The 13559-nt window shown below is 35.8% G+C and overlaps 3 protein-coding genes across 4 annotated transcripts; 1 reads left to right on the plus strand and 2 right to left on the minus strand.

Moving 5' to 3' along the window:
* Positions 796-4063, plus strand: LOC105170413 (probable serine/threonine-protein kinase PBL10). Of its 2 annotated transcripts, none has more exons than XM_011091168.2 (7): positions 796-1193; positions 1555-1636; positions 2040-2365; positions 2541-2676; positions 2774-2916; positions 3087-3210; positions 3340-4063. In XM_011091168.2, exons 2-7 carry the CDS (start codon positions 1585-1587, stop codon positions 3777-3779), a joined length of 1221 nt encoding a protein of 406 aa, XP_011089470.1. In that variant the 5' UTR covers positions 796-1193; positions 1555-1584; the 3' UTR covers positions 3780-4063. The 2 variants fall into 2 exon arrangements, with proteins under 2 accessions (XP_011089470.1, XP_011089469.1); XM_011091167.2 differs by having other exon boundaries at positions 797-1181.
* Positions 9054-9682, minus strand: LOC105170415. The gene has a single exon (XM_011091169.2). It carries the CDS (start codon positions 9508-9510, stop codon positions 9202-9204), a length of 309 nt encoding a protein of 102 aa, XP_011089471.1. The 5' UTR covers positions 9511-9682; the 3' UTR covers positions 9054-9201.
* LOC105170416 (probable serine/threonine-protein kinase PBL19) lies at positions 10023-13553 on the minus strand. The gene is made up of 4 exons (XM_011091170.2): positions 12895-13553; positions 12158-12418; positions 11267-11389; positions 10023-11133 (listed from the first exon to the last, which is right to left on the minus strand). Exons 1-4 carry the CDS (start codon positions 13297-13299, stop codon positions 10582-10584), a joined length of 1341 nt encoding a protein of 446 aa, XP_011089472.1. The 5' UTR covers positions 13300-13553; the 3' UTR covers positions 10023-10581.

Raw genomic sequence — 13559 nt, forward strand, 5'->3', positions numbered from 1 at the left:
ACACATATATACCCTCCATAATAAATGAGCATTATATACCTTGCATACAAGAGGGTCCATATATTTTTGTCATTGGGGTTCTCGGACTCGTCGAACCGAGAACCCCGAAAGCTCAATTATGAATTGAAGCAAGCGTATTACTATTTTAAAGGTTTAAGTGTTGACTGTACAATTGAGTAAAATTATAAATACTCAATATCCGCTGATTTGTTTTTCTCTTATACCTTACGAGTACTTTTACTTTGTGATTTAACACCTCACGGCTCATTGACTGACTTGAGTCTCAAAATATCTGTGTCGTGGGATTTCTGAGTGACCCGATCTTAATGTTTGTAGGTTGCTTATGTGAAAGACAAGATTTAAGATTTGATGCTATGAAAAACACAACTCAGTGTATTTCGACTTATTTTAATTTATCTTATACTACTATATAATATAAAATCAAACATATCAAAAACTCTAGAAAACATACACATATATCTTGCAAAATTTTTAAAACAAGAAACTTTAGAAATAGAACAAAACAAGATTGCTTTTATTGAAGAAATAACTTTTTCTCATTTTCTCTTGGCCATTTATCATATGAGAGAATCCATTTATCAAATTATAACAAATAAAAATATATATATATATAAGAATAGTATTTGTCTTTTTTTTAAATGAAAGATTTATTATAAAGATTGGGAAATGGAGGAAGTAAGTGCCAAATTAAGGAGCGGGACGGCTAACTCCAAAGAGGGGCCATCCCACGTCGGCTTCACCATATGTCGTCAGCTACCAAGACAATTCAAAGAGTCAACTAAACAGCACATCTGGTCAATGCAGGCTGCACACACACACACACATGTGTGTGTGTATGCGTTTTTATTTATTGTACATGTACACAAGTTGGAGTTATTGAAGAGTGGCGCTGCCCCCCGCCCGCCATTAATATCCATTTCTCCCAAACTTCCCTCTCCCTCTTCTTTAAGCTCCCCAGTTTCAAGCTTCAGACTAGTCAACTCTCCCTCTCTTCTCTCTCTCTCTCTCTCTCTCTCTCTCTCACACACACACACACACACACACCCATGAATAGAGGCACAGCGAGATAGGAAGTCTTTTCTTGGAGAAGAACGCTCATCTCTGCTTCTTCCTCTTGTTTGCTGATCACTGTTCTCTACTGCCCTTCTTCAAGAAGCAGGGTGTGTCTTTCTGTACGCTCTCTCTTTCTCTCTGTCTGTATGTAGATATATATATGTGTGTGTGTGTGTGTGTGCTATATGAATGAAATGTTATTATATATCTTGGTTATTGCGTGTTGCAGGAAGGAGTTGAGTGGGTGCGTGTTTAATTTACCAAAAGGCTCTAGCTTTTACTCTTTAAATGTTGAAGTCATAAATAATACAAGAAGAATTGAATATTCTAGTATTGCTTGGTTTCCTTTTCTTCCTTTTTCAGCTAGCTTTCACACCTCTATTGGATCTGCTAACTTTGCTTCTTTAATAATTGCGGAGAAGGGGGAAGGGGCTTTGCATATATTTAGTTGCTTATTATAACTTTTTCCGTGATCTGCAGAGTTTGCTGAGACCAAAAACTTTTCTTGCCATGGGGATTTGTTTTAGTGCTAGAATCAAAGCCGACACCCCGGCTCATACTGGTAACCATCATCTTTTCTTCTCTCTCTGATTCTTGGAGTGTATGTCTGTGTGTGTGTGTGCGTCTGAGAGATAGACAGAGAGAGTACAGCCATGAGGAATTTATTAGCGTGGCTGGATATTTGCACCTGGTGGCTGGCAAATCTATTGTTTTCCTACTTCCTAGAATCCTTTTGCTTCACAGCTTCTTCATTTTCTCTGTAAATTAACGGGTTGTAAGATGTTTGTTCTATCATTCATTCAATAACTTTCTGGTTTTAGTCGCTGCTCCGTCTCAAACATGATTGCTTTACACAATGGTGATCTAACATGATTTAAAAAAAATATAATACTGTGTTTCATTATTGACTAATCTGTGGCTAAATTCCTAGTACCTAATTGGTTTCCGTTAATTGATCAATCCAGGCGTAAATTCACAATACGTTAGCTCGGATGGGTATGATATGAGCCTTGGTAGTAGCAAAATCTCATCAACGTCGGTTCCTCCTACTCCTCGTACTGAGGGTGAGATCTTGCAGTCGTCTAACTTGAAGAGCTTCAGTTTTTCTGATCTGAAGGTAGCCACCCGTAACTTTCGACCAGATAGTGTTCTGGGAGGAGGTGGATTTGGCTCAGTGTTTAAAGGCTGGATCGATGAAAATTCATTTACCGCTGCAAAACCTGGGACAGGCATGATTATTGCAGTAAAGAAACTTCACCAAGAAAGTTATCAGGGCCATAGGGAGTGGTTGGTGAGTTTCTAATTTTTCGTTAAATGTGTCGTTCATTCAGTATTTCAAAGTTGGGTATCGAGTCCTGAAAGGAACATAGTGAACTTAAAGTATAATTTTTAGGATGTCGACCAGTAAATTTTTTTATCATTTTGTTATATTTGCTCTAATGTAGTTTTGGTTCACGGTCTTATAGGCAGAAGTGAATTATTTGGGCCAGTTTTCCCATCCTAATCTTGTGAAACTTATTGGATACTGCTTGGAGGATGATCATAGACTCTTGGTGTATGAATTCATGCCTCGTGGGAGCTTAGAGAACCATCTCTTTCGAAGTGAGTCATTGTGACTTCATCTATACTATGACGTAAATCGGAACCCTTTACATAGTTAGAAATTCTTAAAAATAACGGGCGATCTTTATTGTTGCAGGGGGTTCTTATTTCCAACCTCTTTCTTGGAGCCTTCGCCTTAAGGTTGCTCTTGGAGCTGCAAAGGGGCTTGCTTTCCTTCATAGTGCTGAAGCAAAAGTCATTTATAGAGACTTCAAAACTTCTAACGTATTGCTTGACGCGGTAACTTCTCTTTTTCATGTGCATTCTGACCACCTGATTTTGGCATTTGTAGTAATGGCACTAACCTTTTACATTACGCCCTGCTGCAGAAAATTGTAAATACATTGAGTATCCATCAACCCTGTAATCTTTGATAAAACTTTTGAAATGCGTAACTCATGATTTGGCAGAATTACAATGCAAAACTCTCTGATTTTGGATTGGCCAAGGATGGGCCGACTGGTGATAAAAGTCATGTGTCCACAAGGGTCATGGGGACCTATGGATATGCAGCTCCAGAATATCTAGCCACTGGTATGATTCTTGAATCACGCATTACTCTTCCCATTTCACCACCTGCCCATTTTCTCTTCTTTGTGACGTTGATTGCTGTAAAGGAATAGCATCTATTTCCTATAAGGTTTCTGATTTCTTCGTAATCAGGTCATTTAACTGCAAAGAGTGATGTATATAGCTACGGAGTTGTGCTCCTTGAAATACTATCCGGCAGGAGAGCAATTGACAAGAACAGACCACCTGGTGAGCACAAGCTTGTAGAATGGTCCAGGCCCTACCTGGCTAACAAGCGCAAAGTCTACCGCATTATGGACAACCGCCTCGAAGGCCAGTACACAATGGATGTGGCTCAGAAGGTCGCTAACCTTGCTTCAAGATGCATATCCTTAGAGCCCAGGTTGAGGCCTAAAATGGAAGAAATAGTGAAAGAACTTGAGCAACTTCAAGATTCGAATAATATGGACAACAATCACATCAAGACCCAAAATGGATCCAGGCAACGTAGACGAAGTGCTGGCGACGCCGGCAATAAAATTGCAAATGCTGCTTATCCACGACCGTCAGCTTCTCCACCTCATTCAAAATAATACTCTTAAGATACTCTACTGAGAAAGAGCTGTGGTTTTCCTCTTCATTCAGAGGTGTAGCTCAGAGCGTTGGTTATTGATTTTAGGGAAGTAATCGATGACCAGTCTGTACAGTTGTTTTTGCTAGAGTATACGCCGCTTGTATTTCTTGTAACACGATATAAATGTAAGCCTGTAAGATGGTGATTCTCATATGAGTAAGTTAGCTCTGTTGAGTTGGTGAGCATGACTTTGTTTAACATTTTGACATGTATATTATCATAAATCAGTATAAGTTACTTGAATTCTGTTTCTCATAGAAGCCTTTACTGAAGTTGAACAATCAGTTAAAAGGACTATAAATATTCCCAAGTACTGATGTTGACCAGGTGGCTAGCTGCCAATTTCCACTTGCAGCATGAATGAACATATTGTTTGGTAAAAGGTTTTTGATGAGGTATGGAAACAAAAATTTCATGAAAACCGTTGTCCACTGAAAAAACGCTTGGCTGGGCAGACGAAACCTTGGATTTTATAAACTGCACAAACATCTTATCTGAAATTGACGTGGAACAAATGCCAACATCATTATTTATCCATTTAAAATTTTCTTCACGATTCTAATATATATATATATATAGAATTGCTATTTGGAAGAAAATTAAATGATAGGTGCATCAAGAAAGTTACTAGTACATGCGAGTGTATGGCTGTCCTTTTTGTTATCTGTATTGAGCAACCCATCCCCATTCCCTCTCTCCCAAGAATCTTATCAACACCATTTCTTTATTAAAAGAGCATGGGATGATAAATACTTGTTGCCTGCCCTTTACTAGCACCTTTGCTCTCACAACATCCAAACTCGTAATTGATGGTTGGTTATGGCAACTTGTTCTGTGGGACTGTACACGTGAATGGAAAGGGCTAAACACGCTTTTAACTGGACCCAACGACCACATTGAGAGGAACGGATTGAATGTGACCGGACGATGGATCGTACCAGGACCCCAACGGGTTTTCAGATGCTCTTTTCCAACATCATGTTTCTATTACAAGAAACTCTAACTCATAATTATGTTTTGTGGGAACTGAATTAATTATATCATAATATTATTTATTATGTAATTGATGTACAATTTTCAAAAAACAACAAGCGTGATTATATTTATTATTTGCTGATTAATTTAATTCGATCAGATAAACAAAATCTTGTAATAAAACTGGCTGACGGGAAGCTATTAGACTATAAACATAAATTAATCAACATCATGTAGACAATCTTTTAATCACAAAAGAAGTATGGTCTTTCTTTTATTTTAATTGAGAGATACAACTCATTAAATATTTTTAGTTTTTGTACGCAGATATTTTACTTTAAATACTAGTTTCGGGTCGTTGGATGTTTGTATTTGCTCTTGATTAATGGATAAGTACTAAGACGGTGTTTGACTAAATTTATTGTTTTTAAAAATTAAAGTCTTGTTTTATAAATAAATTTAAAGTATCTGAATAATAATATGTTAGAATTTAAAGATATCATGGTATTTATCATAATAAGCTCTTTATATTTTAATAATGACTAAACAAGTTACCAAACTATTAAAATTTAAAACCATGATAACTATGGTTATTTACATAAATCATTTCTATTTTTTGCATCATTATAAAAATTATTTCTGACAATAAAAAGGCATAAATAGTTTGTATAATATTGTTGATGTTTTATGGGGGTGCATGCATAATTTTCTAAAAAATACGAATGGTTTGTGTAAATGATGTTGACTTTTTTGATGAGTGTTTGTGTAATTTAAAAAAAATCATGGGTAATTTATATAAATAGACCATAGATCAAGAAATGTAAATGTAACTATTCTTAAATTTTTCAAAATATTTTATAATGTGATATAACTTAAATATTTACAAAAAAAAAAAAGACTTTATTAAACTCAAAACTAAATATTAGGCGCATACAAACTCTTTCTAAAAATGTACGGAGTTTTCAAACTTATTTTAAAATTTTAAACATAGTAACTATGATAATATTATTACTAATATTTATAAAATCTATCATCTTATGTTAAAACAAAATTCAACATTTAATAACTTAAAAAATATATTTAAGACATACATATACACTTATAAAACCTTTTGAGTAAATTCAACCAAACACGCTTTCAGTCTGAAAATAGATCTCATTCATGAACGCAATTTGATTACTAATGAGCTAAGTTTGAAGTAATGTTATCAGTTGATGTGATTGTAAATTATGAGAAATCGTGATTGGCTCCCAAGTTTCTTGTGGGAACAGGAGTTAGATCGATGTGGACTAGTCCTTACATCTTGGAAAGTATTAGTTCCCGTGGCCGTCGGCAAAATTTATGTCTTTTGGACATCTTTCATCTTTATTTATTTTTTAAATCAATCAATACATTCAAATAAAAATTAAATATTATAATAATAGACGTACATTTATATTCATGTAATTAGAATTCACACTCTTTTGATTGTAAAACTCCAATAAGTCAATCATCGTTTAATTGATTTTGACATTTTTCTTCCAATCACACTTTTCCGCTCATCTCCATCAAGCACTACTCTATAAGTTTGACATGAGAGCCGAAAAGTTTGACAAATTATTATACTTATACTTCTTTTAAAATTATTAAATTAATAACTCGCTTTTTCCCTCCTTGAACTCTTTAAAATTGTAGTTGCACCCCTTTTAAAAGTGATATATTCACTAAATTCCCTCTTGAACTATTAGAATTAAGTTACACCCGTTTTAAAAATGATATATTTACGAACTCCCCAAACTTTTTGGCCCCGATTTATTTTTAAATATTGAGCGGGATAAGATTGCTTTTTTAAAATATGAGCTTTATAATGGAATCTTTTTCATTAATTTCTTAAAATAAGTGATTAGTGACATGATCCACAAAGCAATCTTAGGCTGAATATTATAAAGAATGAGACAGTAAAAATGTATCATATATTTCAGTACTGATCTTTATAGTTTAAATGTAGCTTAAATATGTGGACTTGCCATTATTATTCACAAACTTTAATATACATATGTGTGTCTATTGAATTTAATTAAAGGAATCATATTAATATTTTAATTTATTTACAATTACCTAAAAGTACTTGTAAATTACATAAAATTTTATCATAATTATAATACCTCAGTATTATTTAAAAAATTATAAAAACATTCTTGAAACTAATGATCGTTAAACAAATATCCTCTCACAATCGACTGTCATGAAAAATATTTATTAAATTATTACTAATACTAAAGGGTATATACAATTCTTAAAATAACTAAATGGAGACCAATTATAGTCCCCGGCCCATGAGGCCCAGGGCCAATAGCATATGGGCTTGTAGGAAGCTTACTAGGAGTTACGATGGGCATCCTCCTAATTTAACCAAAGTATGAAAAAGAGGCCTAATTTTTTTAGGAAAGAGATTTCAAGAATTTAACTACTTTTCAATAGACACAAGCTGTCCAAAATTGGGCATCACTCTCTTCTTCACAACACTAGCTTTGTTCTACTCTTATTCCTCTAGTTGCTTCCTACGTTTAACAACACATCTTGCGACACACAAAATCCATAAGTGAGTTGTGGACTGATCTTCCTACGTTTTGAGGTGTTTTTAATCATAATGCTAAAATCTACCAAACCCCAAATGGCTTATGTTAGTTAAACGGGCAAAAATAGAGCAAAAGGTAATAGTTATTGGCGATTTAGGATTTTTTGAACCGGAGGAATATAGGTAAATTGTTTAATCTTAAACTTTACAACGTATATGGATGGCGTAATACACTGTTGGAAATGAAGAATTATGGCCAATTACGCATGTTTCCGACACTAATGATACTATATATGGGGAATAATTTTTATTTTTGGACAATATAACGCACTTTATGTCCTTGACATACAAAAAAATCTCGTATTGGTTAGTCAATCAACTTCCCTGTATTATTACATTTCTCAATTCACTTTGAAATCGGACCAAGTAAAGAAGAAATCTTTATGCAACTCTTAATAGAGAGAAGGTTGCTTTATTTTTCAATTGATCTCGAAAAATAAGTAAATAAAGCATCAAAGACTTGGGCGACCAAACAAGAAAATAATCTAATTTCATAGCAAGAATCAGTTTATTGATCTTTCTATTATGCACCATATGCAAATGTACAATTATATATATAATATCTTTTTTATTCTTTAGGTATCAATTCAAGAAAATAGCTTGACATCAATGAAAAAAATTAGTAAGTAAAATTCTCGTTACTGAATCACATTATTTAATACAAGAATTAACTTGCTGATATTTAGCAACAAAAATTTACTTGCTAATGAATTTAGCAACGAATTGTTTACAATGTATATTAAATAGTGTAGATTAGCAACGAAAATTTTTTACTTACTAATTAGCTCGACCTAACTTTAGCATCAAATTTTTTCATAGATATTGAGCTATTTTATTGTAGTGTATTTTCTTTAACACTTTCTTTTCCCCTACTTCCCACAATCTTTCTTAAATGGGACTTTGATGTCCTTTGGTGATACTCAATTTCTTGCTGGCTTGTTATATATTGTATTTAGATTACACATACAAATAACTAGAAATACAAGAACATGGACTTCAAATTTCCTAACCCACCAATTTGACTGTCAAATAGGTATTGCTAAGGCAAAAGACTAAAGTACTAATGATATTATTTAAAAAAAAAACTATTTTATTAAATATTTTTGCTTCTCACTTCATCCAATTAGTAATAAATATAGAATTTCTTTTTTTCTATTATAATATTCAAACACTACCTCAAAAAAAAAGGAACCATAGAAGGGCATCCCTTCAAATGTAAAAATATAACAAATATATTCCTTCAACAATGTAAGCATTGCAAATACATTCAAGAGCATAATGGTTGATGTTTGATGAATATTTTATTTAATTATTTTTTTATTCATTTGAATTAAGACTCAAATGGGATTTCACTATTTTGATCTCAAGGATGTAAAAATTATTTTTAAAATTATATTGTTGGAAAATATAATTTTTTTTATTTTTCGAGAAAATTTAAATGTAATTAACCTTTGTATATTATTATTTAGATCAAAATCGTGGAAATTTCACTCCTAATCGAAATTGGTTAAATCTATGGTGTAATTAATATATAATTCAAAAAAGTGATGAATCACAAATTACACTTGTTTTATAATTAGTTTGATTCGATTTAATATAACCGTAAGTAAGAATTTCAACAATGGTGTTTCTACAATATGGTAAGAATGCAACTAGGAAAGCAATATATGCAATTGAATCAAGTAGCAAATTACAGAAGGAAACGTATGATGATGATAAGTAGTGCGTACAATGAGAAATACATAGAATGTTGGTAGTGTCGGAATAAATGATACCAATCTGCAGGTGGTCATTTCTTGGCAAACAGCCCACCAAGCCCGAACCCACCACCGTCTTTCTTCTTGGGCGGTGGGGGCGCCGCGGAGACCGAATTCTTTCGGCCGCCGACGGTGCCGGTGGTCTTCCCCTCGACCTTCTTCAAGATGGGATCGGTCTCATAGAACTGGTCTTCTTTGGTGAGACCACCTAAGATGAAGTCCAGGAAACCCTTCTCCTCAGTGCTTCCGGCGCCGGAGGACTTTGCAGCTGTGGCAGCAGTTCTGATTACTCTTCTTTGAGGGGTAACAACGGGAGAAAAGAACAAGTTCAAGGAAGCCATTGCTGGGGGGAGTACAACACTACTCTAATCCACTGCTTTCTCTGTGTTGAAGTGTTTCAAGAGAGAGAGAGAATATATGATGCAAATATTGTGAAGAGAAACTAACTCAAGAAGTGTTTGTAGCACAAGCTCTCCACAAGTGTCTTATCATCATTCATCTCTTTTTCTTCTTTTTTTTTTTAATAAAATTAAAATTTGTATTTTTCAAGAATGATGAGATGAAAAGCTCATCCAAGCATGTATGGCTTCCACTATGACACGTGGCACAATGCTGGCCCACATAAGTTCTTGCAAGTTGCTCCTACATCAGACCACACATTCGAATTGGCAATATCTTTGAATTATGGTTACTTCTGCTCCAATTTCTGATTCTATATTACCAATGCTGTTAATATTTCAGCTATGAATATGGAGTATGCCACCCCAAGAACGTAAGATGCGTTCTTTGAGGGAAGTGTTTAAGTCAGATATACCGTGAGAATAAAATATTTATGATGGGAAGAAATGTTAGGGGGCACAAAGCAGAATTATTTATAAATTGTTTAAATTATACGATACAAATACAAAATTGATTGGATAATCACAATAAATCTAATACATATTAGAATTTTAAAGGATACTGCAGGTGGAATCTAGAGCTAACTTTGAAAAAAAAGAGCTAGGAGCGTCGATCTTAGCACGATGTTTGAAAGATTACCCAAACATCGAGCACCATCTTAATGAGAAGTCAGTCACGGTTTGGACCTCGCTCTCACAAAATTTAAAGAATATAACTTGACTAATCAGTTGTAATGATGAGAGATGCAATTGTAGGAATCAGCAGAGACTGAGTTGCAGAAATCCACCAGAACAAAATACTCCATGATTCACTGCAAACTACACTTAGATTGGACAACCAGAGAGTGTATATCCATCCAAGAGGAAAAAAGGGGTTTGCACCTTAACAAGCTGAATGCAAAAGAAAGCAGGCGTACAAATGAAGCCTGCGCCCACCTGTTTACTTTACAGCTCTTTTGCATGACCAAAACCAGAATGGACTATGTCTCCATCCACTTATCAGAATAGAAACTATCACGTCCTTACCAAACTCGGAGTCCAGTTTCTCCAATCCAGCTTGCCTATTGATCTGTTCCTCAATACCATTTCCTTGAAATCAAAACCCTTTTTGCGGTGGTGGTTCTCTGTCTTGCCTGATTCTATTTCCAATGTTTCTTCATTCACATTTTCCGTTTGTGTAACAGGTTCGGGCACACATTCACCTGGTGGCAATGCTTCACTAATGATGCTCCCGAGCATCTCGATTACCTCACTCATTTTTGGGCGGGAACGAGGATGCTTCATGAGGCATTTGTTGGCAAGAGATGCAAGTCTCTGAGCTGACTTCATGCAGTTTTGTCCTTCTAGTCTTGGGTCAAGAATCAGGTGGAACTTTTTGGGATCCGACACGTAAGGTCTTACCCATTCCAAGAGTTTCTGCTCACCTCGTGGCAAATTTCTTTCTAGCACCCGTCTTCCTGTAATGAGTTCGTACAGAACTACACCAAAGCTCCAAACGTCGCTTTTGGCGGTTAACCTGCCGGTGTGAACGTACTCTGGGGCTGCATAACCTACTGTACCAACCACCTGAAAGATATTTAAAAAAATTCAATGTCAAGCCATTAAACAAGGAAAAAGGTAGATTAATGCTTATTTACATTGCATAAGGGAAAATCTCAAGATAATTGGAAGTTAAGTGGAATCAAGAAATGGGACTTACTGAAGTGGACACATGACTTAATCCAGCAGAAGGGCCCTGCCTAGCCAATCCGAAGTCTGAGAGTTTTGCGTTGAAGTCTTCATCCAAGAGGATGTTTGAAGTCTTGAAGTCTCTAAATATTAACTGAGAAAAATGTGAAGGCAAGTTAAAAGCAGATATATATAACGTTCAAGATGTCAATAGGTACTGGAATTCCCTACAGCATCCTTCTACAACCTTTTATGTTAAGCTTAAACAGGATTTTTTGAAGGCACCCGATGAGAAGGGGTTAAGATTTTCATTTTGCTTCTCAACCTAAACCAGATCCAATTGACAAGGCTAAAGGCTCTTTCATGCTTTAAATTCCTATGCATCACACTGATGGATCTCTTACAAATTCAAAGGAAATGTTGAACAAAGATTAAATTGATCCCATATAATACCATACACATTTTCGTGCCTCCATATCAAAAGGTGAAAGTGGAGGCATCACTTTAATCATAGGATTAGAATTAAAAACGGAACCTTGCTGCTAAGTTAACATGTTTTCTGTTGTCAACAACTAAAAAACGTGTTTTATCATCCACCTAAGCTACATTCCAGCTCCAGCTGTTGTAAACAAATGAAAATCCTCGTTCAACTATTAAAAGTATTCAAATTCTGAGCACAATCTCATCATAATATCACACGTGGTCTAGATCAGTATTGTCCTTGGGTAAACAGCGCATTTACTGCTTTCACCAGTTTCTTGCCTTACACCTGTCTATCCACGGTACAATTTGATAAGATCAGTAGCCGGCAGAACATGAGAGGAAAGTGGATTCTTGAAAAGCACAGGATGTTTAAGCATTGTGAACTTTCCCTCTTTATTGTTCCTCAAGCAGAGGGATGATATAAACAAGAAAGAATCACCTGAAACTCCATTTCTTCATGAAGGTATGCCAAACCACGAGCTGCATCTTGGGCAATCTTTAATCTCACAATCCACGGGAGAGGAGATGCCGATCGGGACAATAAATGGTCCTCCAAGCTTTTATTACACATGAGCTCATAAACCAAAAGCCGTTGAATCCCCCTCTCATCATCATCAGCACAATATCCGACTAACTTGACAAGATTCGGGTGCTTCACTACACCGAGAAAATTGACTTCATTGATCCATTCCTTGTGCCCCTGATAACTAGAATGCGAAAATTGAAACCCCTAAGACGGTCTTGTAAAGAGAGATGGCTTGAGTCTTATTGCTGAAAAAATCAACAAAAGGCGCGCCTAATATTTCAAATATGTAGTGCCAAGTGATCCTGCAGTCCAAGTCTAAACTGGTGGCTAACGAAGACAATGTCTTTTACTGATTAGTCAGTTTGTGAACACAATTTGAATAGGAAGGGATTATTCTAAGAAAAGTAGATGTTTGAATGAGAGTTTCAAAAGATGCAAAGAAAAGATAACTTGGAATCAGGGAGAGTTGTATGAAATGCAAGCCCGAGAAAAATCAAAACAAACACGCCCTTCAAAAACAAAAAACAAGAAATAAAGGAAAACAAAGAGAAGAGTGAATAAGACATACAAATGATTTGTCAATTTCATTTCAAGAAGGTAAAGAGACAATACATATTACAGAGACAGACAAAGAATGTTAAAGGGCATGCCTGGCATCCATTCCGATTTAACTGCTTGATAGCAACATCGACATCCGACTCCAACCCAGACCCGGAATCCACTACCTTGACCCGACCCCGGTAAACACAGCCGAACCCGCCTTCCCCGATCACGAGGCTGCGACTGAACCCTCGCGTAGCCGATTTCAGCTGAGAAAACGTGAAGACACGCAGATCATTGGCGCGCCCCTGGGACAAGAAATCTTGGAACAAGCCGGACGGGTCGGCCCAGTCCCTGCGCGACTCCGTGTCGAACTCGGAGCGCCGTGAGTCCAAGTTTGTAGAAGCCACGCTGAGGGAACGCGCCCATGAGACCTTCCGCGACACAACACCGTCTTGGTCGTCGTCGTCGTCGCTAGGCCTCCGCTCCCCGCTGGTAAAATGAAAACACTTCATTCTTCGTCCTGTTGTCCACTTGTTGGCTTGGATTAAAGAGAAAAATCAAAACTTTGAAGCTCTCAGACTCCTTGTTGAAGTGGGCTGGGGAAGGGAAGAGTCAAAGAGTACATATAGTGATAGAAACAAAAACTTGGAAATTTGACTGTATGTATCAGTTATATATACATATATATCTGCTATCGTGAAAAAGGGATTAGGTGGTGGACTGGTAGACTATTAGTTATAGATTGTGGATTTGACAAACATTTGTTTGTTTG

The sequence above is a fragment of the Sesamum indicum genome, linkage group LG9 (genome assembly GCF_000512975.1).
Source record: "Sesamum indicum cultivar Zhongzhi No. 13 linkage group LG9, S_indicum_v1.0, whole genome shotgun sequence".
Lineage (NCBI taxonomy): Eukaryota > Viridiplantae > Streptophyta > Magnoliopsida > Lamiales > Pedaliaceae > Sesamum > Sesamum indicum.

Bases quoted from the DNA above. Each gene is read 5' to 3' on its own strand.
- LOC105170415 (XM_011091169.2), bottom strand. From the start codon at position 9,510: ATGGCTTCCTTGAACTTGTTCTTTTCTCCCGTTGTTACCCCTCAAAGA.
- LOC105170413 (XM_011091168.2), top strand. From the start codon at position 1,585: ATGGGGATTTGTTTTAGTGCTAGAATCAAAGCCGACACCCCGGCTCAT. The intron at 1,637-2,039 runs GTAACCATCATC...TGATCAATCCAG, and splicing joins CGACACCCCGGCTCATACTG to GCGTAAATTCACAATACGTT. The intron at 2,917-3,086 runs GTAACTTCTCTT...ATGATTTGGCAG, and splicing joins CTAACGTATTGCTTGACGCG to AATTACAATGCAAAACTCTC.
- LOC105170416 (XM_011091170.2), bottom strand. From the start codon at position 13,299: ATGAAGTGTTTTCATTTTACCAGCGGGGAGCGGAGGCCTAGCGACGAC. The intron at 12,419-12,894 runs GCATGCCCTTTA...TCTAGTTATCAG, and splicing joins TAAATCGGAATGGATGCCAG to GGGCACAAGGAATGGATCAA. The intron at 11,134-11,266 runs GTAAGTCCCATT...AATATCTTTCAG, and splicing joins TAAGTCATGTGTCCACTTCA to GTGGTTGGTACAGTAGGTTA.